The sequence below is a fragment of the Rattus rattus genome, chromosome 1 (genome assembly GCF_011064425.1).
Source record: "Rattus rattus isolate New Zealand chromosome 1, Rrattus_CSIRO_v1, whole genome shotgun sequence".
NCBI lineage: Eukaryota > Metazoa > Chordata > Mammalia > Rodentia > Muridae > Rattus > Rattus rattus.
In genome coordinates this window covers 109,972,405-109,985,704 of record NC_046154.1, presented here as the reverse complement: position 1 = coordinate 109,985,704, position 13,300 = coordinate 109,972,405, and the positions used below count along the sequence as shown (strand labels likewise).

The 13,300-nt window shown below is 47.9% G+C and overlaps 1 protein-coding gene across 1 annotated transcript in view; it reads left to right on the top strand.

Moving 5' to 3' along the window:
* The first annotated feature begins 1,404 nt into the window (after nucleotides 1-1,404).
* The window catches only part of Gabrr2 (gamma-aminobutyric acid type A receptor subunit rho2), a 36,590-nt gene continuing 24,694 nt past the window's right edge, over nucleotides 1,405-13,300 (top strand). The window contains exons 1-2 of the mRNA XM_032890180.1: nucleotides 1,405-1,676; nucleotides 10,118-10,224. Of these exons, the coding sequence (XP_032746071.1) occupies nucleotides 1,495-1,676; nucleotides 10,118-10,224 (289 nt within the window). The 5' untranslated portion in view covers nucleotides 1,405-1,494. The remainder of the gene's footprint in view (nucleotides 1,677-10,117; nucleotides 10,225-13,300) is intronic.

The following is a 13,300-nucleotide window of genomic DNA, read 5'->3' as shown; positions in this document are numbered from 1 at the left end:
ATTATATGGCTGAAGATTTTGATCTTCCTGTGCTAACCAAACAGGCATAATTTATGAATGGGCTATACATTACAATTTTTGTTTCCCCTTAGATAAACAATGCCAAAACTTTATCAAGGATTTGACAAAGACACTTTGAGACAAAGGGGTAATGATGAGCCCACCTGCCCATTTTAAGCTTAAAAGCCATCTAGTAAAGCCAAATTAGGCTTTTTAAAATCAAACCTCTGTTTCTTCAGGATTGGACTATGCCCTTAACTACAAATGGTTGTGTGCTGCCTGTTACAGAAAACTGCAAGTATGTCTATGTTTCAAAAAGTTGTCATGACCATCTTGCAACCCTGCCTTTGTTTCAAAAGGTTATTGTAACCACCTGTTGTCATGACAACCTTGTCAGGACTGACATGTTATGCGGGCTCCTGTAACTCTGCCTATTTGCCTGCCAAACTTCCCATTTGGAAATCTTGCTTCAGTTAAGTTTGGCCATGATGCCGTGGGTCAGCAGTGGTCTTTCTCCTTGTATCTCTGGGATCAGTACAGTCTTACAGCGTCCTCTTTGATTTGGTTTCCTAATCCAAACTGATTCAAGTTAGGGATCCTTACAAAATAAGATGTGATGTATCATTCCTCTGCCCTGATTTTGACTCTTCCTTTCTCACATAATAAAAAGTCCAGATTCATCTCTTTCCACCTAACCTCTGCCCTTAGCTCCTTTCTCCCACACTAAACTCTTCATTCCCAGTACACAGTAAGCAAGCTTTAAGCAAGTTTAAAATACAGCGTATTGTTCAAGCATGACCTCACATATCTCTATACCTCTAGTGTGCACAATTCCATTTCAAAGGATAAAAATCCAGCCTAACTGATGTTTGACTTTACACACTTCAGGGTCAAAGGGCAAAGATTGGAAAAAAGCAGTTACATAATCACGACTTTTCTTTTTTTCAAGATATTTTTCAAAAATCAAAATGTGTGTTTTTGATTTTTTTTTCTGGAAAAAAAAGGCATAAATTTGAGGTAAAGGCAGTTATCCTCAGCCATAGGTAAAACATATTCTCTTAGGTCAAAGAACTCTCTAGAATCATCAGTGTTTTTTCCCTGGCTTTCCCCAAACACATGCAAATCCACTCAGAATCAAGCAGACTTGCTGCTGGATGTGACAGACTGGTTTTATGCAGCCAGAGAGATGGATTAATGATCTCAGCAGAAAGCTGGCATGTTCAAGAGATTTAAAATACTTTTTTATATAACAGCCTTAGCCAAAGCTGTTCTAGGGTTCAGAGGAACCCCAGTTTCCCGGGAGGACCTTGACTAATGGCCAATCTCTAAGCAGAGGGGAGGACAGAGCCTGGTGTTTGTGTCATGATCAGGTGTGGAAGGGCTGGGGGCTAGGCAGTCATCAGAATCAATTAGTAGGTTGGGAAACTCAGCCTTGCCAACCATGCTCGCACAGCCCCTCAGAGAAGCGCTGACCGGAGACTGGAGACAGGATCCATGGTTAAGTCACGGGGCATCTTCCCCGTTAAAGGTACAGCTGCCTGTTGCGTCATAGACGTTTGCAGAATGCCTTATTTTATGAGACTCGCTTTGTTCTTGTTTTGCCTGATGGCTCTTGTGGAGAGCAGAAAACCCAGGAGGAAGAGATGGACAGGGCACCTGGAAACATCCAAGCCAAGGTAGGCTTGCTGGGTGAGGAGGGAGGAAGGGTATCTTCAGTTAGGTTTCCCCAGAAGAGCTAGTAGTTACCTCCTTAAATGTCCTATTAGGATGCCCCAACTAGAGGGACCTCTGCCTTCCCAAAGTGCTGACATTCTGCCATGGCTCTGAGCACACAGCCATGCTCGTCAGAGACTTGATTCTGACACCCGTGTGCATTAAGAGTGTTTTGGTAGATGGCTCAGACTTGAAGGGCAAAGATCTCTCTGTGTTATTGATTTTTGCTGCTTTCATTCTGTCAGGTTATATCCAAGCAGGGAACACGAAGTTGGCTGGGAAGATTTCGGTCAGGAGTTGTAGGGCAACTGTATACAAGGACTTAACGTGAACTAGTAACAAAACGTTCCATGTTGAAATATTTCACGGTGGCAGGCTGCTCGCAGAGCATGTGTGGCCCAGAGTTGGAGCCCCAGCATGACAGAAATAGCCAAAATGAAATTGAGGTGGTCATTTTAAAATTCTTTATCAGAGAGGAATCTGAACATATTAATGGGCTTGGTGCCACTGTTCTGAATTCTAGAGAATTTGTCTACTACATTCTCAGTAATACATGCACAGCAACCATGAATACTGTTGCAGACGTTTCCAAAAAATACCGATTGGGCCCAGCATTTGCACTGAAAATTGTTGTGTTAAAAAAAATCTCCACTCCTAGTAAATCTGGTTTGGACCGATGTACAGAACTTGATCCCCCGAGCTAAGGCACAAGGGCTGCTCAACATGAAGAAGAAAGAACAAACAGACATAAACACCCTGGGCGAAATGGCTTGCACCTGTCTCCCCAGTGTTCTGAGAATATTCATAAATAATAACGTTTTTGTTGATTAGTTTGTTTGTTTACTTGCAGAACCTTGAGTATGTGAGATGAATTGTTTGGGTCAGTGGTCTTCAAATATTTTTGGCCATGTACTGTTACTGATAACAGTTTCCTGAAACTGTACCTCTAATATCTCTCTCTCTCTCTCTCTCTCTCTCTCTCTCTCTCTCTCTCTCTCTCTCTCTCTCTCTTTCTTTCTCTCTCTCTAACACACACACACACACACACACACACACACACTATTGTAGATAGGCATACTAGCTTAAGTGTTGACTGTTTATTTTCAGAAAGACGCTAAAAGTAAGAATTATAATAAACTTCTAGCACTTCAGTGGAGACGGCCGCTCTGGGAAACCCGGATCTCGCTGAGGGCCTGTCTACTCAGTCAGGGAGCACAGTCCAAACTTATCTTGGTTTTGCGTCCAGGAGAACAGGCCTGAATCAGAAAGGGACCTCAGAACCCACCAGGTCCAGCTGCATTTCTGAACTCTGATTTTGGGGAAAGTGATCAGGTGTGGTGTGAAAAGGAGATTGGGCAACCCTGCTATGAGCCATTTAAGTGTCGTCACAGTAGAATTCTACAATCTTTTTGATTCAGACGGGCATTGTGAACCTTGAAGAGGGGCTTAGATCACAGTGTAGGTTAAAAGCAGGAAAGCAACACTGACTTGTGGGATACTCTCCCACTGAGAACATGCTAGAAAATGGCGTGAGTGTCTCAGGGGTGTGAGTCACTCTGTTGCTGGCCCACTTACCCTAAAGGAAAAGTGTTGCAGGAAACTGTCCCCTCAGAATGGTGCCCACACTCTAGGACCCCACTCAGCAGCCTGGATGCCCCAACTTCTGCTGATTCTCAGAAGACACAGAGCTTCACTTGACATTATGTGGCACTAGGGAAATCTCCATTCTGACACTTGGAGTGAACATCATCTCTTTAAAACGTGCCCCATGAGGAGTCAACCTGAGAAAAAATGAACATAGCCTCAGGGTGTGTACTCACCGAAGCAAAGCTGTGAAAGGCTAGGAAGCCCAGAGCAGGCTCTTTCTGGCTCTGTCAGGACATGCATGTGGTTGATCACGGTGGATATGAGTCTCCTCAGGGGTCGGGGGGTGCCAGTCACGCTTCTGACACTTTAGTTTTCAAAATTTCATTACGTAGGAGCAATGTAATCTGACAAGTAGGAAAATATGATGTCACCCCTTTGTTCTCAGCCTTGGGACACTTCTTAGAAGTCTTGATTGCATACAAACACTCGCTCATACACACATAGCACCCATGTGCTTCTAGTCACAAACACACAGTGTACATGGTCTTCCTCACATAGTCACAGACAACACACATGTTCCTATATGCCACATGCCTTCTGTTAACCTGACGGCCTTCCTTGTATCCTGTGGCAAGTTACTCACACAAAGCAGTTATTCTAGTTTTTAAGACCTGCCTCTGATTCTCTGATCTTTGGTGGTTCCCTGTGCTGAGCTGCTGCCATGGGGGGTATGTTCCATTCATGGAGAACGTCCTTGTTTTCCTGCTTTTCTGACTCCTGTTTGCTTCTCTTTCCTAATGGCGGAAGCCAAGCTTCAAAGGATGAGTCTGTTCTTTCCCATCTCTGAGCCTGGGCTTCCTTCTTGTTCTCCTTTCCCATCAGCCATCTCTCTGGACCCCATCCTTTGCCACTTCTCTGGTGGTTTTCATCATGGCTGTGTTGTTCTGGACCAGGACAGCTTCTTCTGCCCCACCACCCACGCCCCGCCCACCAGTAACTCTTGCTGGTGCTAAGGAAGGGAGAGGCCAGGGATGCTGCTCTCTGGTCAGGCAGATTTTTTCCCCAGTCTTGTTGACTTCCGTTTCTCCAACTGAAAAATAAGTTTGATGATCCATGTGGAGTGCCTAATATTCACAGCTGAGTACCCACACGGAGCAGAGCCACCTGCGAGACCCAGTGTTAGGATTACTGTTGTTAGCAGATAAACCAAGATCCAGAACTCGAATCTGCGCTCATAGCCATAGCTGTCCACAGGCGTGGTGAGAACTCCCTCCCCTTCTAATTTTCTTCTCATAAATGGCCAGGTTTAAGGTCTCCCAACAGTTCTGACTTCTTACCAAGAAGGTGGGGCTCAGAAGTTTGGGGCTAATGGCCAAGGATGAGTGGAGAAGCCCCCTCATGACGAATAGCTCAGGGACCAGGAGAGCCTTAGTGACACTCCAGTTATCAAACAGCTAGTCCCTTAAAACAAAAAAATTCCTGAGCCCCAATGGCAACGGATTTAAACCTGCTGTATCCTGTCCGGAGTGACGGCATTCTGTAACTTCCGGTTTGCTAATGCTTCCCTAGATAGCTGTGGAAAGTGTGTTGACAGGAAGGATTTGCGCCTGTGAGGCAGAGGGCACAGTTAATGTCTGTGATCAGCTAAGCCCTTTGAGCTCCTCATCCACCCCGACCCCCCTCCCTGCAGTTTTTGCAGGGGATCTGCTTATGGCGGTTGTGCTTCCGGGACTGAGCATAGATTCGCTGCAAACGTAAAGACGTTTATAAAGACTTCCAGTGGAGAAATTGGGAGCAACAGAGTTCAGTAGCTGTGTTGGTTGGGTTTTGTCAACTTGACACAAGCTGGAGTTATTATATAGGAAGAGAGAACTCCGATTGAGTAAAATGGTCCAATCAGATGGGCCTGTAGGCAGGTCCGTGGTTTTCTTGATTGACAACTGATGTGAGAGGGTCCAGCCCACTGTGGGCGGTGCCACTCCCATGCAAGTGGTCCTGGGTATAATAAGAAAGCAGGCTGAGCAAGTCAGTCAGCAAGCGGCCATGCTCCATGGCCTCTGCATCAGCTTCTACCCCCGGGGTCCTGCTTGAGTTACTGCCCTGACTTCCTATGATGATGAGCTGTAAGCTGTAAGGAGAAATAACCCCTCCCCTCCCAAGTTGCTTTTGGACACAGTGTTTCTCACAACAGAAACCTAAGAAAGCAAACCTAAGGCAGCAGGTCAGAGAGTGGCAGTACAAAAAGAGCCAGGCTTTCTTGTTATGTTGCACAAGCCTTTGCGGCAGACTTTCTTGAGCGTGCTCGCTTCCATGTAAATCCATATACAATTGCATGCATTGCTGTCACATTGGCATCTTTTGTGTGTGTGTGTGTTTGCTTGGTTTTTTGAGACAGGGTCTCATCATGTAGCTCTGGCTGTTCTGGAGCTCACTCTGTAGACTAAGCTGGTCCTGAACTCACATCTACCTACTCCTGCCTCCCGAGTGCTGAGACTAAAAGTGGTTTCATTGTCATCTCAAATCTTCACCTGGAGTTGTATATTTTAATCTTAATATACTCTAGGGTGCTGCTATGCCTATACCAGCTTTAGGGTGTGTGTGTTGGGGCAGGAGGTGGGGTGTCCCGGCCTGTTCTTTCACATAGTAAAACAACGTCAAGGCTTTCCTTAAGATCGTCTGGCCCCTCCTGTTCTCTGATCTCCTGACTTTTCTGTTCTGCCTCAACTCCTCACACTGCCTCTGTCTGCAGGACCAGGCCTGGTCCCAGGCTTCAGGGAGTGTGGGAGTCCCTCAGGGACCCCTGCCCATGCCCAAGGGGACTAGACTGGGTCCAAGGCCTGTGTCTAGTTCTAGTAGAGAAAAAGCTTTGTGAGCTTTTCTTCTTACCATGTTCTTCTATGATGGACTTATCTAAAGGCGAATCTCGTCACTGCATCCACCTCTGTCCGCTCAGCACCTTTTATTGCTTTCCATTGCCTTTCAACAGGCAGAATTCTTCCTGTGGTTGATTGTTAAGCTCTGCCTGACCTGGGGCTCGCCCGTTTCTGCAATCAGCAGTGTTCATATTCCCATCCGCGTGCTTCGCCCTTTTCTTTCTCATCGGCCTGTATAGCTGAGGGTGTGGGTCCCGTATCAAGTGCCTCTGTGGTACCCAAGTGGGGATGTGGAGTGTAACTGTTGGATACAAAGGCAGAGAGATGATGATGGCTCCCATATGCTCTGGCAATGCAAACCCAAGAGGCATGCTGGGACGTAGGCTTGGTGACACTGGAAGGAGGGATGAGGGGGAGGGGAGGGCAGTAGCACAAGGGAACAGTCGGGGCAGGCAGAGGGGTGGTAGAACCCCTGAGTGTTCTATTTTGAAAGACAACAGTGCCCTGATTTCTGTGGGGTAGCACAGCACAGGCAGGCCTGAGGCTGGGCATTGCCAGCCATAGCAGACAAGGCAGCTGCACATGGAGACCAGCTCTTAGGAGAATTTATTTATTTATTTATTCATTTATTTGGGGGTGAAGAAAAATTTGAGGCTAAAAGGACTTGTGGTGGGGGCAGCAAAACTACTTTTACATGGTACTACTGTCACGACATTTACCCAGACCATTAGAATGGCCAACACGAGAGTGAGCCCTGGGGTCAACATGGACTCTGGTGGTAATGATGAATCAGGGCAGGGTCATCGACTGTCAAAAAGGCCCTGCTGTGGGAAGGGATGTGGCTAATGCGAGTTGCATACAGAGAGGAACCCAAAGACTGGCTGGCCCCCTGCTTGCTTTAGTTCAGCGTTTAATTGCACATGGGAATGAGCCATGACAGAGGGGAAGCTGGGGACTGGCAGTAGTGGTTGAGGGCGAGGAAGGTCAGATACCTCTGTGAGCCCCATCACCTTAGAACCTTACAGTAGAAGAAGACGTAGGAAAGGGGTCTTCCTAAAGACGGACAGAGTCAAAAGACTTGGTGGTGGGTCAGCTGGAACCAGCTAGACTGATCCAGGTCATGGCTGCCGAGTCCGAGGTGTCCCATGCCCCTGGCACTTTGCTTGCTGTCCCTGTCCCTGTTGGCTCAGTCTGCCCGTTTTTCTTCCCTCCGGGTCTCGGAAGACCTCCCAAGGCTCATCTCAATAGTTTCCCTGCCAACCCTCTCTCTTATTCTTTACCCGGTTTGTAATTTTACATCACTCGGCACTCCCTAAAGTGACGCCATTTACCTGTTCACTTTCTCGTTGTCGTCTCCACTGCTAGGTCACAAGCCCCTGAGGATGCAGGCAACACTGTCCCATGCTGTGAACACATTAGGCAGAGGTAGCTGCTCCCAGAAATATGTCAAGCAAGTGAACATGATCCCTGGCCCTGGGTACTGCCAGATGGCTGTCCGTATGGATGGTGACATCCCCAGATGAAGAGGGAGAGGCAGGTGGACTCAGACCCTCACTGGAAGTGAGGGAATGAATGGGAGGCTTGGGGCTGTGAGATGGAGAGAGGCAGCCCAAGGCAGCTGGAGGCTTAAAGGAATCTGTGTGGCTCAGGGGCCTTGCCAACCCTTTTTTTTTTTTTTTTTTTTTTTTTTTTCGGAGCTGGGGATCGAACCCAGGGCCTTGCACTTCCTAGGCAAGCACTCTACCACTGAGCTAAATCCCCAACCCCCAAGCCTTGCCAACCCTTAAACGGGCACTGAGTTCATGATAAAATGTTCTGTGGTCGTGACTGCGTTACCTATACTGTCCAAGATAGTAGCCACAAGCCACGAAAGTTGTTCTTGAGCACTTACACATGGCTGCTATGGGAGAGAAACTGGATGTTAATTGTATTGAATTCTATAGAAGTTGCAAATGGCTACCCATATCTAATGGCCGCTTCGTGGATGTGCACAGCTTTGAACATGTACTTTGTCCCACAGTATTCCAGTGTCTGTGCAGAGCAGGCAGAGGATGAACGTTAAGACAGGCGTCTCCGAGGTCCACCAGTCTCCTGTGGCTTCGACAGGAAACAACTGGTCTTTCTAAAGCCGAATGGGTGGGGCAGGAGCTTGAGAGGAAGATAGGATGAAGAAGGAGTGGGAACACTCAGAATGAGAGCGCCCATTAGCTCTACAGCACCCCGGGAGTGGGGCACACGGCAGCTTGCAGGTCCTGAGAGAACCTGCGGCTTTTCATGTGTTGGTCACCTCACCTCTTAAGCCATGTGGTTAGCGCTGACCTACGTCTGGCACCCAAAAAGCAGGGCCAGAGTAAAGTCCTGCTGGCTTTCAAGTTCCACTTACCCAGCATTCACCAGGGCTTTGGAAAGTCCCACACTTCTACCTCCCCGGAATCACCCAGCCCCTCATCAGCGGCGTGGCAGCCTCTGGGTGGTGACAGTGTGGTTAAGTCTGAGAGCCACTGACAGAAAGTGATAGTTTGCAATCACTGATGTGTCACAGAATCTTAAGATGTCACGCTGGAGTCATGGTCCTCAGTGTGGCCATGTGAGAATTAGTGTGGGTCCCTTCCAGGGATGGATTTAAGTGGTCTGGGTTATGCCCAAGCATCAGCTTTTTTTTTTTTTCGGAGCTGGGGACCGAACCCAGGGCCTTGTGCTTGCTAGGCAAGCGCTCTACCACTGAGCTAAATCCCCAACCCCATGCATCAGCATTTTTAAAGTTCCCAGTGAACCCTAACACACAGTTAAATCCAAGAACCATGTGATTTATTTATTTATTTATTTATTTTTAAATAATTTTAAAAAGATTTATTTATTGTATGTGAGTACAGTGTTGCTGTCTTCAGACACACCAGAAGAGGGCATCAGATCCCATTACAGATGGTTGTGAACCACCATGTGGTTGCTGGGAATTGAACTCAGGACCTTTGGAAGGGCAGTCAGTGCTCTTAACCACTGAGCCATCTCTCCAGCCCAGAATCATGTGGTTTAAAGACAATGTTGACCAAACGTGCTAGACTCAATTTGAATTTCTTCTAGAAGCTGGCTGGCGCGTGCTTCACATTGCTCCCGCTTTACTGGATGTCTAATGTGTGCTGGGCACAGGCACACAGAGATGAGCTCAGTCGCCACCTTTCAGGTGGCCCAAGAAATACAAATGGTACCGCCTAGATGCCCCACAGAGGCAGACCATCCTCCCTGCCACAGAATGACCGACCAGAAGGCGAATGCTTTACACTCTTCTGGATCTGACTTCTCATGGGACAAACGTAATCTGTGGAGTATAAGACAATGAAGAGGCAGGGCTAGATGGACAGATCTGTCCCCTGGACTGACAGAAGCCACTGCAGCTCTAACTGGGGAAAGCAGTGCTTAGAGCTTTGACCACACTTATATCACAGCACATTTATCACAAACCACATTGTAACACCCGGGTCTCACCATGCAGCCCTGACTGTCCTGGAACTCACTCTGTAGACCAGGGCGGTTGTCCTCACAGAGATCCACCTGCCTCTGCCTCCTGAGTGCTGGGATTGTGTGTCACCAAACCCCCATGCTCAGTTTTGGGGAAGTTTTTTAAAAAGAAAAAAAAATCATAATTTTCACCATCCCTCAGCTTAACCACTCTTATCTACTCACAACTCACTAAGAACTTGACAGGTATAAAAATGTCCGCAGAGGACGGTATCTGCTCCCAGAAATGTTCTGGAAGGACCTGTTTCCGGGCGGACATCCTTGTGAGGGTATGGGCAGTGTGGAAACTCTTAGCCTTCTGCCTCTTTGTGTGTATCAGAATAAAGAAAGAAAATGCTAAACATGTGGATCCTGCAGGGAGTCTTCCATCCAGTCGGTCTCTCCCAGTGCCTTGGTGGCCATAGAAACTCATTTCTGTTTCTTTGCAGTCACTTGTATAAAAAGAACCTCGATGTGACCAAGATCCGGACAGGAAAACCTCGGCCTCTGCTCAGGGTAGAGGACCATGACTTCACCATGAGGCCAGCCTTTGGAGGTAAGATGGCTCCCCCCCCCCTTACTGTTGACTCTCAGGTTTTGTCCCGCCTGTCCCCAGTGCTGCTGCACTGAGGTGCAGACTGTGACATTCTCTCAGCCGCAGCTCCCGCTAGCCCCAGTGAGGTAAGCTAAGGAGGGAAGTGGTCACAGGCAGTGGAGAGGCTGTTGATAGAAAGAGGTTGTGGGGCAGCTCATCCATTTTTGCCTTTACCAAGGAGACCAGGTTGACTGCCTTTAGCGGGGAAAATCTGACAAACAGAGATAGTGGAGGACCTAGGTCACTCCATGGCCAGCTGGGGATCCTGGTGGTGGAGCCACCATAGTCCAAGGCAGCGGTCACTTTGTTCACGATGGGGCCCCTTACACTTGGTACTGCATTTCACCATCAGCTTTCCCCTTTGGGGATCAGGGAGGGGACCCCTCACTGGGGCCTGCATTCAGTTGGGTTGGGCTGCTGTAACACAGCCCCATAGGCACGGTGGCTCAGAAATCATACACATTAGCCTCTCACAGCTCTCAAGGCCAGGAGTGCACAGGGTCTGTGTCTGGAGAGGCACAGACTTTTGGCTCCTATGAGATCTCTGCTCACTATAATTCTCAGCTTTACGTCACCAGAAATGCCAATGACCAGAGACAGAAGAGGAATCTTCTTTTAAAAAAATTACAATGTTCATTTCATGTGTGTACATGTATGGGTGCATTTGTGCTGTGGTACACATGTGCAGGTCAGAGGACAACTTGTGAGAGACAGTTGCCTCCCTCTGCCACGTGGGTCCCAGGGATCGAACTCAGGTCATCAGGCTTGATGGCAGGCACCTTTACCCACTAAACTACCTTATTCCCCAGGAATCGAACATACATACATATATATATGTGTGTGTGTGTGTGTGTGTGTGTGTGTATATATATATATATATATGCATGTGTGTGTGTGTGAGTGTGTGTGTGCATGTGTATGTGTGTGTGTGTGTGTAAGTATGTGACAGTGTATGTGTATATGTATGTAACATTTATTTACTTCATGCACACTTGCCATTGAGCAAGTGTAGAGGTCAGAGAACAACTTTTAGAATTAGGTTCTTTCCTTCCACTATGTGCCTTGGTGGTAAGAGTTTTTCCTACCTGAGCTGTTCCACAGAATGGGGCATTGAATCTGTAAGTTGTACTTTATTCAGAAAGCCCACAGTTTCGGGAGACAGTGGGTTCTCTATGAAGAACTCTGCCTTATGTCTCATCTTCAAGCTGGGATCCAAGAGTGGGTTCCTTGCCTGAGATCTAATTACTCATTCCCTAATAGCACCACTTGGGGAGGGGGAGAGCGGTTACTGGAGTCGGACATTCTCATCTCGTGGTGTGCAAACTGGGAAAGGAGACAGCATGTCTGATGCAGAATGAGAATAGCAGAACACAGACACCCTCAGATAACCCCAACCTCATGCATGTGAAGGAACTAAGGCCTAGAGCATTGTAGAGAGCAGCCTGGGCCAGGACAAACCCAGGGAGGCTACTTTTCTTCTTATCTCTGCCCTCTAACATCCTGCAGGACCCCACCCCACCCCATTTTCCTGGAGCAGGGATGACCTTCACACCTTCCACACTTTCCTGAGGCATCAATAAGGTGTGGAATAGCCTCAGGCGAGCCACCGATCCTTCCCAAACCTGTTTGCTCCCTTATAAAATGGGGATAGCAATCAACTTATGGAGCTCTGAGCAGACTACCAGAGATAATATATGCAAAGCCCCCGACGTGTGCTCATTCACATCCTCAGAAAGTCCAGCTGTCAGGCCTTCCTCCTGCAGGACTGTTGAAGGATTTAGAAATTAATTTATCTCACAGGCTTTCGCATTTTAAAAGGCAATGTATTTAACACGGATTCTGGATGGAACTCGGGCCATCAGGCTTGTGTGGCAGGTACTTATCTGCTAAGCTGCTTCACCAACCACACGGGTTTACTTAGATTCACACAGTAAGTTTGCCTGCTTGGGGCATACGATTGAGGAAACTGGGCGGCCCTTACCAACGATTCAACTGCATTAGTTGGGACAGCAATCCACCCTAGGAGAGAAACTGAGTTCTCGGAGGACAGCGGCTGTGGGTGTCTGCTGAGGAAGAAGGGCCTCACCATCTTGAAAGGAGAATCACAGGAAGTCGTGTCATGGGGACCATGGGGGTGATTGATTACAAGGAAGAGGCTGACTGGAAAGGAAAAGGAACCAGGGAACATCTCAGCAGCAAGTCGGGTGCAAGGGATGAGGGGTGCACAGGCCAAGTGCCATCAGCAACAAAAATGGCTACCACAGCACGGGCACACATGTCTGAGGTTTCTGGGTAAGTAGTCCAGTGGCTGCTGGGGATTGAACTCAGACTCTCTGGAGGAGAAATGCATGCTCTTAACTGCTGAGCCATCCCTCCAGCCCCTGGGACTTCCTCGATGGCCTGGATTTGGAATTAACTAGGCCTCCCTCTAGACTCCAGTTGCATCTGTGCATCTCACATCACTCTGTGCTACATCTCCTTTTGTTGTTCCCGGAGAAAGGAAACTCATCAGCCACCCCCACAACCTGGCTGCACTGCTCGGGGCTTGGAGCAGACACTGTCAGTGAAATGTTGGGTTTACTGGTCAGTCATGAAGCTGTGTGGACCTGGGGGGTGCTGCACACCTGGGAGGACTTACTCAAGTTAAGTTACAATGATACCTATTCATTCTTTTCTCTTGTTTTCCCCCTCCCCTTCCTCCTCCTCCTCCTCTATCATCATCATCATCATCACCACCATCATCATCTTCTTCTTCTTCTCCTCCTCCTCCTCTTCCTCCTCCTTCTCCTTCTTCTCCTCCTCCTTCTCCTCCTCCTCTTCCTCCATCATCATCATCATCATCACCATCATCATCATCTTCTTCTCCTCCTCTTCCTCCTCCTTCTCCTCCTCCTCCTCCTCCTCATCATCATCTTCTTCTCCTCCTCCTCCTCTACCATCATTTTTTCTTCCTCTTCCTCTTCCTCTTCTCCTTCTCCTCCTTCTTCGTTCTTCTTCCTCCTCCTCCTTCTTCTTTCTTCTTTCTCCTCCTTGTCCT